This window comes from Lontra canadensis, unplaced genomic scaffold (assembly GCF_010015895.1).
Source record: "Lontra canadensis isolate GAN:19392208 unplaced genomic scaffold, GSC_riverotter_1.0 scaffold18, whole genome shotgun sequence".
NCBI classification, from domain to species: Eukaryota; Metazoa; Chordata; class Mammalia; order Carnivora; family Mustelidae; genus Lontra; species Lontra canadensis.
The window spans coordinates 8,149,523-8,166,247 of record NW_022631012.1 but is presented as its reverse complement, the minus strand read 5'-3'; the positions used below and the strand labels follow the sequence as shown (position 1 = coordinate 8,166,247).

At 35.3% G+C, this 16,725-nt stretch overlaps 1 protein-coding gene across 2 annotated transcripts in view; it reads left to right on the top strand.

Moving 5' to 3' along the window:
* ADAM23 (ADAM metallopeptidase domain 23) overlaps positions 1 to 16,725 on the top strand; it is a 163,427-nt gene that overhangs the window by 97,214 nt on the left and 49,488 nt on the right. For both annotated transcript variants that reach the window (XM_032859976.1, XM_032859977.1), the window contains exons 6-9: positions 64 to 127; positions 4,342 to 4,414; positions 8,110 to 8,186; positions 9,989 to 10,054. In XM_032859976.1, coding sequence (XP_032715867.1) covers positions 64 to 127; positions 4,342 to 4,414; positions 8,110 to 8,186; positions 9,989 to 10,054 — 280 coding nt within the window. The remainder of the gene's footprint in view (positions 1 to 63; positions 128 to 4,341; positions 4,415 to 8,109; positions 8,187 to 9,988; positions 10,055 to 16,725) is intronic.

Here is a 16,725-nt window from a genome sequence, read left to right as displayed (position 1 = left end):
TGCTGGTTCTTCCTCTTTGCCTTATTTTGTTAATTTCTCCTCGTGTGGTTTCTTGTCTCGTAGTGGTATGTTTGAAGATGATACCTTTGTATATATGATAGAACCGCTGGAGCTGATTCACGATGAGGTAAGTCTGTGACCTCAGTTTCCTTATGGTGTTTCATTCTTTTAGCATCTTTGCCTTTGAGCCATAAGGAACATAATGTGGATGTCAGCGTACATTTATATGTAGTACCTTATTTCAGGCGTAGAATGACACCGTGAATTTTGAAGTTTAAATTGCACATCCCAGGTGTGTTGAGAAGCTGGTGCTTGTGTATTGAATTTAGAAATGTGCAGGCTATGACCTGCTGCATTGGGGAACATAAGTCACCTAAACGGATGGGCTTGGCAAATGGCTCTGTCAGCATCCAAGCTCCCACTTTGGGGAAGTGAGGCCCGTGGTTCTTTTGATTGAAGGTGCAGTTTCAGCACACTCACACAGGGGAAGTGAAGTCACAAGATTTATTACGTACAGATTCCAGAATCTAGGGTGGGGATCAGTAAGCAAGAGGAAGGCAGTCCTCCATCCCAGGTCACGAGTGAGCAGGAGATAGAGAGCAGGGTAGCAAGAACCTATTACTTGAAAGAGGGTTAGAGTAGAGGTCTCTGACGTATAGTGGGCTTAATTCTAAGTGGTTTTTTAAAAAAGATACCCTGGGAAAAGCAAAGAGGGAACTTAGAGCAGGAATCCTAAACTCAAGTTCTTATCGAAATGTCCAGACCCTGGGTGTGAGCAAGGTTATCATGCTGTAAAATGCCTAGGCAGCAGCTCAGAAAAATACAAGTTGTTTTTCTCATCACACCAGGCCACGCACCAGTAAAGAATGATAAGAGGCAAGAAATCTAGGTTTTTGGAAGTAAAGGCAGTTCTCTCCAGTCTACAGAGCAAAGAGGACATTGTGTTTTGTACCGACCCACTTCTTTCCCTTTAAACTAGCTTTTATTCTCACTTCTTCTTTAGATAATTGTATGACTTTAAGCATATACTTAACTTTTACGAGAATCTTCAGTGGGAAAATTTGTAGTTGAACTACGATTACATTAGACAGCATTTAGTTTTTTTTAGAGATGGGGAAAAAAAAAATAATGTTTAGAATCGTGCAGAGGCCAGCAACCTAGGTAAGAAAGCATAAGGGCATTATGCTAAATGAAGGAAGGCAGACAATGGAAGACAAATGCTGTATGATCTTGCCTATATGTGGAATCTAAAAGTACTGAACTCAGAGACAGAGAACAGATTAGTGGTTACCAGAAGCCAGTGGGGGGAATTCATGAAGGTGGTCAAAAGGTACAAACTTTCAGGTATAACATAAATGAATTCTGGAATGTAATGTACAACTTTGTGACCATAGTATCTTTGTATATTTGAAAGTTGCTTAGACAGTAGATTTTTAAAAAATTAACATGTAACGTGTTATTTGTTTCAGGGGTACAGGTCTGTGATTCTTCAGTCTTACACAATACACAGCGCTCACCACAACACATACCCTTCCCAATGTCCATCACCCAAGACAGTAGATCTTACGAGTCCTCATCACAAGCAAAAAGAGTAATTGTGATGTTATGGGTGTTAAGTACACTTACGTATTTTGCAATATATACATAGATCATTATATTTTACACCTTAAACTTATACAATATTACATGTTGTTATATCCCAATAAAATTGCACAAAAAAGCAATCATATACTCTACTACTGTTGCTCACTAATAGAATCGAAACAAGTCTGAAATTTGATTTGTATTCGTTAGGTATTATAATGAGGGCTTACTGCATGCTGGGCACTATTTTAGGTGCTAGGGATAAAGTGGTGAATAAGATAGACATAGAGCCTGACCTTTATGGAGCTTATAGTCTACAAAGGTAGATGGGAAAAAAACAGGATGAGTAAGTAATTGCATACTGTTTGTTAGCTAGCATGCTAAGGAGAAAAAAAATGAAGCCAAGGAGGAAGAATTACAAGGAAGGGCAAAATGAGGTGGTACTTTTGAAGGAGGACTTTCAAGAAATTAGGGAGCTGAAAGAGCCTTCTAGGAGAGGAGAAAATGCAAAGGCCCTAACTTAGGGGTGTGTGTTATAGGAACTTTGAGGAGTCCAGCTAGGTTGGACAGTAGTAGATAAAGGGGAGAGTTGTAGGAGATGAAGGCTCTGAGAGGTAGCAATAGGGAAGTCATATCTGAGAAGATCTGCTAATGGGAAAATAGTATTTTGACAGTGATCGAGTCAGAATATTGCAATCATTTGATGGGGGTGCAGAAAACTTTTAAAGAATCTTTTATCTTTTTTCACTTATAGATAAATTTTGACCTGGGCACGAGCCATTTAGACTATTGATCGTCACAGTTGAACACACTTTTTTTTTTTTTTTTTTTTTGCTGTGGCAATGTGTGTGTGTATGCACACTCACACACACACACACACACACGGTTTAAGTTTCAATTTGAGACAGAGGTGTGATTAAATTTTAATGTTTAATGTTTGCTTAAACCTGTATCATTTTTCAACCAGTAAATATGAAAATTACTGGATAACAAAGACAACCACCCTTAGATAAAGACATTTTGATTCAGTAAAATGTTTTTCCTCTATTTTAGTGATAGGTAAATAACTTGTATACAGCAAGATTATTTGACTCGGTCAGCAAACAATTGACTTTGATTTCTTGTGCTGATTATGCTAAAAAAGAAAAAAAAAAAAACAAAAAACAAAACAAAACCCCCAAATAATGACTCCCTAAGACTCAGAGTTTTTAAATATGCACAATATGTAAATATGTAAAATAAGATTTTTTTTTCAATGCATCCCCAATAGGGCAGTTTTGCAAGTTTGATGAATTAAGAAATGTATGTGACTATGTTTAATAAACTGTTAAAGAAATTTATAAGTACAAACTGCTATTGTCATAGTATTTAAAGCATCAGTTTTACATTGTTATACCCATAATCATGTTGTTCAGGGTCTGATTGTTCCATGCCTACTCCCTTTTTTCTTGCTTTCCTCCTTGCTCCCTACCTTTTTGTTCATGTAACAATCTGTCTTCATCTTCACCATGGGGAGAGGAGAAGGAACAGGGCTTGAAACTTTAGTAGCTTTTAAAATTGTGTTTCTAATCCAGTTGTGAGTTTCATTGCTCTGAGTATCATTTTACCTGTTATCAGAATTAAGAATTTACCGAAGTTCAATTTAGATTTGTTGATGTTTAGTTTATTATTACTGGTTTTATTATGCTTTACAGCAAGTCAGGTAATATGGATGGAATATTTCTAATAAATTCATGTTATCTCTCAAGTAGTGAATAGCAAAACTCTTAATTATTTTGAGTTTCATATGTAATGTATTAAGAACACTTTTTTATAACTAGTTTTCTGCTTATGAAACTAATACATCATAGGAAATTTGGAAAAGCAAAATAAGCAAACACTTAACCACATTTTAAGTTTCCATGATCCCATCCCGGAGAGAGAACTTCTCTTCACCTCTCAGTATACATTCTTCCAGTTTTTCAATGATATGTTCTTCTATATTTTTTAAATAAATTGAATCATTATTCTGTAATAGAATTTTAGCTCAATGGTGGATCTCTCTGAATCACAGTATTTTTATATGTAAAATAAAGATAAAATATGCATTATATAGAGTTCTTGTGAGGATTAAATCAGGTAATGTGTAGTACATTAATGGTGTCTGGCTCATACTATGTGCTCAGTAATGGAAGCTAATAGTAAATAATAATAATAATGGAAATAAGATGTTTCTAGAAGTGTAGTTTCTAGGGCAAAGGATATGAATATTTTCAAGGTCATCGATAGACATTGCTAAATTTCTCTTTGAACTATGCTCCCAATTTATTCTTATCAGCAGAGTATGAGAGTGCTTTTTACTTTGCAACCATAATTAACTATGGTTATCATAATTTTAAAACCTTTGCCAACTGGATGGCAAAATGGGTATGTCTTTTTTTTTTAATTTGCATTTTGAAGGAGTATTAAAGCATTCATCATTTTTTAATATGTTCATTGACCATTTGTGTTTCTTTCTTGTGAATTTCCTATTCATGGCTTTGAAGAAAGCTAAGGTTTCAGAATAGCTAATAAAACTACGTTTTTATCTACACTGGAGCAATTGGATAGTGCTCTCTTTTTTTAAAAAAATTAAGGTTCCGATAAGACATACTCATCATTTTTGATAGCTAAAACATTAACATATAAATGTTCCCATTTTAAGAAGGATATTGGAGAAAGTCAACACTCTTCTGTGGAAGCTTGCTTTTTAATGGTCCACAACTGCTTTTGTTTCAGAAAAGCACCGGTCGACCACATATAATCCAGAAAACCTTGGCAGGACAATATTCTAAGCAAATGAAGAATCTCGGTAAGTTTGAATTCAGACGGCCATTTTTTTTCATGTCGTAGGAGCCGGGCCTTGGTGGAACTCCATGCACATGCAGGAGGTGAAAGTACTCTGCAGGGAGCCATGTGGGTGGGCAGTGGCGTGAACTGTGGCTGGTGTAGAATGAGACCTGGAGAGTCCTTGCCGATGGAAATACTGAAATATGAAACCCAGGAGTAAACTCCTGTTAGGAACCAGACAGTGTGGCTAAGTTTAATGGTGTTTTGCAATGAGGCTCATCCTTAAATTTCTCTGGCGGTTTCTTGCTTTTCAGACAATTTGTATTTTCTCGTTCTTACGCTCTGGTTCTGAGGCATCTTAAGCATATTGATGCTGACAAAGCTTCCTTTGGATTATTGGGGTATGCAGTATTGCTTCCGTACATTAATGCCGGAAGTCTTAAAAATTCATTCAAAGTCTTATGCCATACATTATTTTTAAACCTAAAATGAATTAAGTACAGTGAATTTTAGATATTGAGGGTCAGGTGGTATTAGGTCAAATATGCATATTCTAATGACTCTTGAATGGCTCGTTACGTTTTTGATGATGTTTGGAAGAAAATATTATTTGAATTATAGATTAGAATTTGTACATTACAGATAGAATTAGATTTGTGACCATGGAATGTGAATTGTTTAGTGATCGGAATACTTTTTTCACTTTATTTTGATTTTGAGATGATATATGCTATCGATGTTGCTGTTTCTTCACATGATATTTTTATTTTATTTTATTGTTTGCATCATGATAAGTATATTCTTTAATCCCCATCACCTATTTTACCCATTCCCCTCCCCTTTACCTCCCTTACAGTAGACATCAGTTTGTTCACCATAGTTCAGAGTTTCCTGGTTTGTCTCTTTTTCTCTCTCTTTTTTTCCTTTGCTCATTTGCTTTGTTTCTTAAATTCCACAGAGGAGTCAGATCTTACGGTATCTGTTTTTCTCTAACTGACTTATTTCACTTAGCATTATACTTTCTAGCTCCAATCTCTGTTGTTGCAAATGACAAGAACTCATTCTTTTTTATGGCTGAGTAATATTCCTGTGTGTGTGTGTGTGTGTGTGTGTGTGTGTGTGTGTGTACCATATCTTCTTTGTTCTTTCATCTATTGATGGATATCTGGGCTCCTTCCATAGTGTGGTCATTATCAGTAATGCTGCAATAATCATAGCGGTGTATGTATCCCTTTGAATTAGTGTTTTTGTACTTTTTTGGTAAATACCAGTGGTGTGATTGCTGGATTTTAGGGTAGTTCTGTTTTTAACTTTTTGAGGAATCTCCGTACTGTTTCCCACAGTGGCTGCACCAGTTTGCATTCCTGTCAATAGTGAAGGAGAGTTCCTATTTCTCCACAGCCTCGCCAACACTTGTGGTTTCTTGGGTTTTTGATTTTATCCATTCTGACAAATGTGAGGTGATAGTTTTGATTTACATTTCCCTGATGATGAGTGATATTGATCATCTTTTCATGTGTCTCTTGGGCATCTGGATGTTTTCTTTGGAGAACTGTCTGTTCATATCTTTTATCCTTTTTAAAAATCTTTTTTTTTAGGGAGAGAGAGAGTGAGTGCATGCATGTACAACAGGGGAGGGGCACCAGGTGTCCCTCTTCTGTCCATTTTTTAATTGGATTATTTGGTTTTGGGGTATTGAGTTGTATCAGTTCTTTATATATTTTGGATACTAGCCCTTTATTGCATATGTCATTTGCAAAAACGTTCCCCCATTCAGTAGGTTGCCTTTTAGTTTTGGTGATTTTTTTCCTTTGCTATGCAAAAGCATTTTATTTTGAGATAGTCCTAATAGTTTATTTTTGCTTTTGTTTCCCTTGTCTCAGGAGACAGATCTAGACATCACGGCTGATGTCAGAGAAATTACTGCCTGTGCTCTGTTAAGGATTTTTATGGTTTTTAGGCCTCACATTTAGGTCTTTAATCCATTTTGAGTTTATTTTTGTGTGTGGCAGAAGAAAGTGGTCCAGTTTCCTTCTTTTGCATGAGCTGTTGTTGAAGAGATTGTCTTTTTTCCATTTTATGTTCATTCCTCCTTTGTTGAAGATTAATTCATTGTATAATTGTGGGTTTATTTCTGGATTTTCTGTTCTGGTCTGTTGATCTCTGTGTGTGCTTTTATGCTAGTACCATACTGTTTTAATTACTACCACTTTGTATTATAACTTGAAGTCTGGAATTGTGATACCTCGAGTTTTGTTTTTCTTTTTCAGGATTGCTTTGGCTATTTGAGGTCTTTTGTGGTTCCACACAAATTTTAGGATTGGTTGTTTCTAGTTTTGTGGAAAATGCTTTGATATTTTGATAGGGATTGCTGTAAATCTGTAGATTACTTGCGTAGTATAGATGTTTTAACAATATATGTTCTTCCAGTCCATGCGCATGGAATGTCTTTCTATTTTTTTGTATCATCTTGAATTTTTTTCATCAGTGTTTCATAGTTTTCAGAGTACAGGTCTTTCACTCCTTTGGTTGAGTTTATTCCTAGATATTTCATTGTTTTTGGTGGAATTGTAAATGGGATTTTTTTCTTAATTTCACTTTCTGCTGCTTCATTATTAGTGTGTAGTGAAACAATAGATTCCTGTACATTGATTGTGTGTCCTGTGACTTTACAGAATTCATTTATCAGTTCTAGTAGTTTTTTGTGAAGTGTTTCAGGTTTTCTATATATAGTATCATGTCATCTGCAGATAGTGAGAGTTTTACTACTTCCTTACCAAGATGGATGCCTTTTATTTCTTTTTGTTTTCTGATTGCTGTGGCTAGGATTTCCAGCGTTATGTTGAATAAAAGTGGTGAGAGTGGACATCCCTGTCCTGTTCCTGACCTTAGGAGAGAAGTTCTCAGTGTTTCCCTCTTGAGTATGATGTTGGCTGTGGGTTTTTCACATAATGCTTTCATTATGTTGAGGTATGTTCCCTCTAATCCTACTTTGTTGAGGGCTTTTCTCATGAGTGGATGTTGTACTTTGTCTAATGCTTTTTCTGCCTCTATTGAAATGATCATATGGTTTTTATCCTTCCTCTTATTGATGTGATGTATCATGTTGCTTGTTTTGTGAATATTGAATGAACCACACTGGTGTCCTGGAAAGAAATCCCACTTGATTGTGGGTTTTTAAAATGAGTTTTTAAAATGAGTTTAAATGCATTTTTAAAATGTATTGTTGGATTCAGTTTGCTAGTATTTTGTTAGGGAGTTTTGCTTCTGTATTCATCAGGAATATCGATTTGTAGTTCTCTTGGGTGGTGTCTTTATTTGATTTTGGTATTAGAGTGATACTGGCCTCATAGAATGAATATGGAAGTTTTCCTTCTGACTATTGTTTTGTAATTGTTTGAGAAGAATAGGTATTACCTCTTCTTTAAATGTTTGATAGAATTCGCCTGTGAAGCCATCTGGTCCTGGGCTTTTATTTTGGGGGAGTTTTTTGATTTCTGATTAAATTTCAATGCTGGTAATTGGTCTGTTCAAGTTTTCTCTTTTTTCCTGCCTTAGTTTTGTTTTTTGTTTTTTTTTCATATATTTTAAATACATATATATATGTATTAAATATATATATATAAATATATAAATACATATAGTTTTCACATATTTTAAAAACATACTCCCATATGTTTTTGTATAAATTTTTGTATTCCCTTTTCCTTTACACAGGTCTGGAAAGCAGTGGCCAGTGGCCCTTTCTGTCTGAATGGCAACGGTTGAAAAGGAGAAGGAAGAGAGCAGTGAACGTGAGTGTGGCATTGAACCATGGATGGGGCCACTTAACTCAGTTAAATTGTTTGCCTGAAATCACATGGTATCTGCCCATATCTAAAACACTTTATATTTGGACAACAACTTCTCATAAACCAAAACGACAAACCAAACTCTTCCTACGGTTTGAGTCTTATAGGCATATTGCATTTTAGTCAGCTTTTTCTATTTGATATAAACTGGTTACAGTGTCCTATGAACCTTGATGTCGTATAAGGAATGTATTGTTTTAGCTTCATTTTCAAAGCATTTTCTTATGAAAATTACAGTGCATTTTTTTTTCTGTTAAAAGTACAGCAGACTTTTTCATATGGCTTATATAACATTGTTTGAAACATTTTTGTTCACCCAAAAGGGTAAGGAGAAGTGTTAGGTTTTGAAATGTTGGCTAATGATGCTTGTTTGCAGTTCTTTCAAACTGAAAGCTCTGTTTTACCAAAATTTGAAGCTGGATATGTTTTCCTGAGGATCTATTTGACCATTAGTCTCATGACAGTTACTAAATAAGAATCATATAATTATATAATCAGCGACTGTAGTATAGCTCCCATGTATTGATAAATGTATAGGAGCTTTGTAACTGGAATTATGTTCCTAGTCTTTTTCATAATAGATTAGAAAGCTGTAATGATGGGGACTGTTTTGTAATTACATAGTGAATGCTATGTAACCAAGAATTAATTCCACAGCATATAGATTACATGGTAATTTACTAGATAACTTAATGAGTAATTATACTGAAAATTGCACATTTTAGATAATGTTTTGCTGCATGTATTTTTTTGTGAAAAAATTAGACCACCAGTCATCAGAAACTTAGTTACAGGTTAAATTATCCTCTCTTTATGCTTATGGACACAAATTTTGTTTTTTTACCTAGAGACTTTTATTTTCTTAGTCTTGAAGATGTGGTTGGTAATAATAAGTTTTATATAGAGTACTGACATTTCACTACATTCCACCCCTATCAAATATAAACTGATCGGTGACCTTGTGCATAAAAAATAGAGTCATTATCGGTTTTTCAACTGTGAAAAAAGAATTAAAATGCTTAGTACTTGCTCTTAAAATTGTCAAGGAATAATCAAAATTTAGAAGCATTTAGAAAATAGTAATTGTCAATGTTTGCTCCTTTGAGAAGTCGTGTGGTAAAGATTTAGTACATTATTATTAAAATTTCACTCTAGTGAGTTAATGCTTCTTTTGACTATATTGATAGCTGTTCCACATGTACTGTGCCATTCTTATTAAATGAATTTTAAGTAGATTTCCTTTGAAGTTTTAAGTAGGCAAGAATCGTTTTTATCACATTTTAATGCCAAAGAAGTTGAGATTTATTTTAGCAGAATTATACTGTACACTTTTCTCTAGAGTATTTTTATATATGAAAATCATATAAAAATAACATGGACTGGGGATGCCTGTCTGTCTCAGTTGGCAGAGGGTGCAACTCTTGATCTTGGAGTCGTGAGTTCGAGCCCCATGTTGGGAGTAGAGATTACTTAAAAATTTAAAAAAAAATCTTAAAAAAAATAACACAGGCTTTTCTCTATTTTTATGAGTATTTTAATGATAATTAAATACAATTTTTTTCTGAATACTTGAACATTTATCCACATTTTATAGTCACTGTTTTTGATTTTGCTGACCAAACTTCTTCCAGGGTGTTTATAAAGCAGGCAACAAAGAGTTCTTTTGAAATTCAAAGTCAGTCCACAAGTTAATAGCATCATAGATACATCCACCACCATTCTGACCATATTTTTATTTTTCACAGCCATCTCGTGGTGTGTTTGAAGAAATGAAATATTTGGAACTTATGATTGTTAATGATCACAAAACGGTAAGAATATGAAGAATTAGTGAGGGGCGCATGGGTGGCTCGGTTGGCTGGGTGACTGCCTTTGGCTCAGGTCATGATCCGGAAGTACCAGGATGGAGTCTCACACTGGGCTCCCTGCACAGCAGGGGTCTTCTTCTCCCTCTAATCCTCCCCCTTCTCATGCTCTCTCTTACAAATAAATACAAAAATCTTTAAAAAAAAATCAGTGAGTTTTAGACCTAGAAGCTTGCTTAAGAAAGAATACATTTCACTTTATATTGAATCATCATTTGTTACTTATTAAGGCCAATATATTTAGATGCTTTATTTCTTTGGAACTATTGAATGCCTTGATTTATTTCATGTGTTTGGAAACACTGGGCTTTATAGAATTTTCACCACTCAAATAAACAGATGAATATTTAGTGGTTATAATGAATAGATTTAACTATTTGTTTGACATCTTTTACATACCTTCATTTAAAATTCTTATGCTATACTTTTCTTTATCTGTGTATTTGGTCACTACTTTCTAACTATTCCATGTCTTTGTTCCGAGAACATTTTTTTCTTTTTTTTTATTTATTTGTCAGAGGGAGAGAGAGAGAGCACGAGCATAGGCAGGCGGAATGGTAGGCAGAGGCAGAGGGAGAAGCAGGCTCCCTGCCGAGCAAGGAGCCCGACGTGGGACTCCATCCCAGGACGCTGGGATCATGACCTGAGCCGAAGGCAGCCGCTTAACTAACTGAGCCACCCAGGCATCCCGAGAACATTTTTTTCTTACAAATTATTATGACTTGTGGCAGATGTAATTATAGGAAGTGAAGATGTATAATAAAAGCATGTCCAAAGAGACAGTCTTTGATGACTTATCTTCTTTAAATTTTGGAAAGATGAGTAATATTGTGTTACTTAATGTCAAAGTAAACTGTGATTTAATATGTCATCTCAATAACATTTAAGAGACATGAAAAATAATTACTGCCTCCATTGGCTGTTCTTGAAAATAGAGTAGAAAGTTTCTTTTTTTTAAAGGTTTCATTTATTTATTTGAGAGAGAAAAAGCAAGCATGAGCCAGGGAGAGGGGGCAGAAAGAGAGGGAGAAGTGAGCCCAGGGATCATGACCAGAGTTGAAGGCAGATGCTTAAGTGACTGAGCCACTCAGGTCCCCTGAGCAGAAACCTTCTTACCCGTGTTTTAGTTAATTGTGTCCCTTTCAAAACAGGTTGACTGAAGCCTAGAGCTTTCTAAAGAGTCTTGTCCAATAGGCTGTTTGCTAGTATAACCAACACTTGGGGTGTGCTTAAATGTTTAACACCTAGCTCTGTGGGGGAAAATAGCCTTGGTTTATAATGTTTGCTGATAGCTGTAGTGTAAATACTACCATCATGGCTGATTTCAAGCTACTGGAGTGAGGTCACTAAATGAGGAAGTGGGAAAAGTTGCATCCATTTGGCTCTTGTGAACTGTTGGGACCTGACTCCAGCGCCCCATTGCTGAGCCTCCCAGACTGTGTAGGCTTGTTGTACTTCTTGTAACTGTATAACTTAATGTAAAAAATTATATAAACTAAGAGTGTAGCTGTTTTTATGAAAACTGAGTTATATTTCTGGAAAGATGAGAATATTTTAAGAAATATTTAAAGTCAGTTATGGGTTAAAAACTTGTAAAAGATTGCAATAAGAATTCACATTGCTTTGCATATATCATTAAGTCCTTGTTTTACTTTAAGGAGACAAAATTAGGTTAGTGATAGGGTAAAAGGGTAGGTGATTAGGTGATAGGGTAAAATGACAGTATGCAATTCTAATTAGTAGAACCTACTCAAGAAAAGGCCTTGGAAACATAAATTTAAAAAATATGACTTAATTTATTTGTAAACTTGTATTTGACTCTCTACATTAGCAGACATTTTCTGTTACTTGCTAAGTACTGGTTTAGTTACGCTGAGTATTATTAAATGGAATACCTGTTAATTATATATGCAGATTTATTTTATTTACCAGTAGCTTTTAAATATATTGCTTGATATATGTTAGCAGAAGGAGAGGAGAGGTCCTCTTTGGTTGGAAGGAAAACCAAATATATAGACAACCATTTTAGATAATAAAGGCTAAACTAAGAGTTTCAGAAGGACATTACTTTGCTTGAAACCCCAAGAAAATTTTTCATCTGAACTATTTTTGTTGATTGGGACATTGAGATTTCTTGTAGGTACTTCTCAGTCCTTAGCGTTGTGGCATGTTGTGAAATTATGGCATTAGATACTTCCCCTTTTTCTAATATCCATTATGCAAATACTTTTAAAGTTGTGGAAGGAATAATTATGATTCATGCAATGCCTTTAAATTCACAAAGTACATTCACAGAAAGCTGGGAATGAATAGAACACTTCTCCAACCCATGACTTGTATCTCCGCATCTCCTGTTCCACCATACTCTGGTGGGAAGTTACATAAAGCTATCAGTCAGATTAAGTATCAGTAACTGTATAAATTGGAAACAGCAATTTTTTATAAATATTATATACTTTGGATTTATTTTTTATTTCTTTTAAATGGAAGCATTTAAATAATCTTGTCATTATCTTATGAATATAAAATAGCACCTTCCCATTATAATATTATTTTCATATATGGAAATTTTCTGCACATTATACCATATATTCTGTGATAAAGTTATCTTCTTTATGCTATCAGATTTGTTCACGGTAAACCTTGGTAATTGTTTTATTATTATTATTATTATTATTAAAATTGAGTGAGAACTAGTCATCATATGTTATCTATCTTTGAAACTAGAAGAAAAGAACTGTAATCTTCACTGATAAACTTGGAAGAAATACATAGTAAGAAATGAAATAAAAAGTTTTAATTTTGAGTAGTAATAGTACTTAAAGTAGAAAGAAATTACCTAAGGTGATTTCTACTATTTAAATAAATATTATATCTGGAGTAACAAGACAACATATTCCTTTTGCTTTGAGGCCAGGATACATCCAACTCCCACATAAGTATGTCATTTTATAAGGATTTTTTCTTTTGAGATGCGAGAAAAAAGTTTTTTTAAGGTGTGCTTTATATGAAATGAAGAAAATGAAGATTGTTTTTGAATTTGATTACCACAAGGAAGTAGTAAATCAGAACTTGGATCGGAGTCCTGAAGTTCACATTTTTAAAGTAAAACTGAACTAGAATAATTAACATCTGTTTTTTTTTAATACCTGTAGTTTTACTGTTGGGTTTTAGAGTGATCATCCTTGAAATGACTCATTATACACTCTTTGTGCTAGATGAGGCAACGCAGTTGTTTTGATAACTGTCACCCTCAGATGGAAAATCAAGCACTAATTTTATTTTTTTTTCCAAAAAACAAATTTCTTTAAGGGTTGTAATTGTTCGGGAAGGCAAAGTAAAATTTGGCACTTTAAATGTAAATTATTTTCAGTGATCACAAATTGTGAAAGTAAGTTTTATCATAAATGGAGATTGCACATCTTTCTTTGTATGCAAAATTATTTCTTATTCATGCAGGAAATAGAAACATTTTGCCTACATTCACATTCAAGCTAATCTCTTTAATTCAGAGTAACCTAATATTGGCTTCCTGAAAAAAGGCAGACACCTTATTTTGAACAAGCATCATGTTATCAGTGGCTTTCAATTAGGAAAGGAAAATCCCTCAATTTTGTAGAAAGCATCTTGGTAGTTGGCTGGTGGAACCCAATTTGTGAGCCAATTATAGCCTTGATAAGGGTCTGCAAATATTTCTTTGAGTCACTTGAACTAAATATAAATATGAAAAGCCTTATTTTAATAGAAAATTGGTTGAAATATCTTAAAGTGCATGAAAAAAGTTTTGCTTACATTTTTGCTGTATCCATACGTATAAGTCCAAGAGCAAGTGTGTTATAGCGCAAATATTTTTCAATTTAAGCCTCGATTTAAACCCTATTTAAAAACCACTATCCTTTATGGGCACATTAACAAATTATGAGTTCTCATCAAGAACCATGATTTCTTGGGAATATACATAAACTATTTTATCAGAATTGTTAACTGAAAAAGTTTATCTCCTATCTCAACCCAAAGTAGGCATTGAATTCCAGCTGTGTGACCTTGGATAAGTTCCTTGTCTTCTCTGAACTTCACTGTCCACCTTTCTAACATTGTCTAATAACACCCACCTCAAAGAGTTGTGAGGAGAAATATTTGCTGTAGGAGAAACACCTATAGATCCTGGTAAATCCTAGCTGCTCAGTTAAGTGGAACTTCAAGTGAACAAATCTTGTGAGTATCTTGGGTGTCCTCTTTTGTGCTCTCTCAGCAGCACAGTTGATTACGCTCTCCTGTGTGAAATATTTTCGGCTTCTGTTGACACAACAGCTCTTCTACCTCACTGGCCCTTCTTTCTTAGGCTTTTGCATCTGGCCTCTAGATTAGCGGAGTGCTCATAGCTTGGTTTTGGGCTCTCTTTTCTCTCTATAACTCTTCCCAATGTGAACACTTCCAGTTTCAACCTTTAAGTAATAGGATATTAGGGGTGCCTGCGTGGCTCAGTCAGTTAAGTGTCTAACTCTTGGTTTGGTCTCAGGTCATGATCTCGGGGTCGTGAGATAGAGCCCCACATTGGGAGCGGGGAGTATGCCGGGGATTCTCTCTCTCTCCCTTGGCCTCTGCCCCTGCCCCTCAAAATAAATAAATAAATGAATAAATGAAATCTTTAAAAATATATCATGACTTTAAATTCATCGCTCTCTACTTTATACCTCTAGCCTCCTGAATCCACACTTACGTATCCAACTGTCTACTTGCTTGCCAGGTTCAGTATTGTACAGGCATCTCTAACATTTCTAAATCAGCACTTTCTTGATTCCTTCCTCTTTGCCTAGTCTTTCTTGTTATTTTAAATGACACCTCTACTCCGCCAGCTATTCAAGTTCAAGACCTAGGAGTCATCTTTAATTCTTCTCTTTCCTATTTTCCACATCCTATAACATCAGCACGTCCTGCGAACCCTGCGAACCCACTCACTTCTCTCTGCAGCTGTCCAACCTTCATTATCTTTTACCTGGACTCTTGCTTCCATGCTTGACCTTTCTCATTCACTTACCCCACAGCAGAGGGAGCTTTCTATAAAGGAAATCAGAGGCATGGAGATTACAAATATGAAATAAGTGAAAAACATCACAACAGCAAAAAAGACTTCATTTTATTAATTTTTAACTTGCATGTCCTATGTTCCCATGATCATTATTCTACAAAAAGAAGTCTCCAAAATGGACAAATTAATGTTCGAAGCACAGGAAAATTAATTGTCATAGGTATATAATACCACTGCCTTAGAATAGGGGTCAGTTAATATTTTTCCTTTCTTTTTATAATGTGTGCTTCTTAATGTCAAGACTTTTATATTATTTTCATCACCCCAAAGGGACTTAAGGTTGAGGCTTTTACTTTTACTTTAAAAAATATCTTTGAGGGGCGCCTGGGTGGCTCAGTGGGTTAAAGCCTCTGCCTTCGGCTCAGGTCATGATCCCAGGGTCCTGGGATCGAGCCCCACATCGGGCTCTCTGCACAGCGGAGAGTCTGCTTCCTCCGATCTCTCTCTGCCTGCTTCTCTGCCTACTTGTGATCTCTGTCTGTCAAATAAATAAATAAAATCTTTAAAAAAATCTTTGAAATTTTTTAGTATGTGGAATCTGCTGGACAACTTAAAATGCTTAGCTCTTTATAGCAATTTCTTTGTGCAAGGTTTGAAAACCCTGTTAAAGTGCCCTAAGATACTTAGATGAATATGATGTTTTTGGCCCAGTTACAGGCACAGATTGTTGTTTACTATAAAAGAACACCTGGAGACAGTTTAGATCAGATCATGATGCATGGAGACAGTAGTAACATCAAGTTTGAGTTCATTCTGAGTCCAAGTCCATTCAGGCCTTGATAACAGAACACTGCAGACTAGGTGGGCTTGTGAATGACAGAAGTTTATTTCTCACCCCTCTAGGGGCTGAGAAGCCCAAGATCATGGTACCAGCAGGCGGCGAGGACCTGCTTCCCTATTCATAGGCAGCACCTTGGTCTGTGCCCACTTCCTCTGGTACAAGGAGCAAGGGAGCTCCCTGGAGTTTCCTTTGAGGCACTCATCCCCGTCATTAGAATTCCACCTTATGATCAAAGTATCTCCCAAAGGTGCCACCTCTTAATACCATCATTTCGGGAGTTAGGATTTCAACATACGAATTTGGGGGGGATATAAACATTCACATTATAGTAAATATTATAAATGAAAAATGGTGATAAATTAGTGAATACTACCAATAACAGTACTGATTTATTGCACATCTGTCATGGGTTGTCAGTGTATAAAGTATCATAAAAAATAAATACCAGGTATGTAAGCATGAAGACATATAATCTTTGTTTTAAAAACATAGTACCAGGGGTAGAGAGAGAATGAAATGAAGGGAGCCTGACAAATTTATAGTGTGAAAGTGGGCAGAAGAGGGAAAAAAAGGATTTCATGGATTTCCAGTGTAGAACTGTGTTTAATCTTTATGAAAGATGTGTTATTTTAGAGATTATGATTTAAGACAGATTTGAAAGATTTATGGTGCAAATCTGATTCAGTAGTTTTGAGTATGTTTTCCTTTTTCCTCAGTAGAGGGCGTGATCCCCCTGTGGTTTTCAAT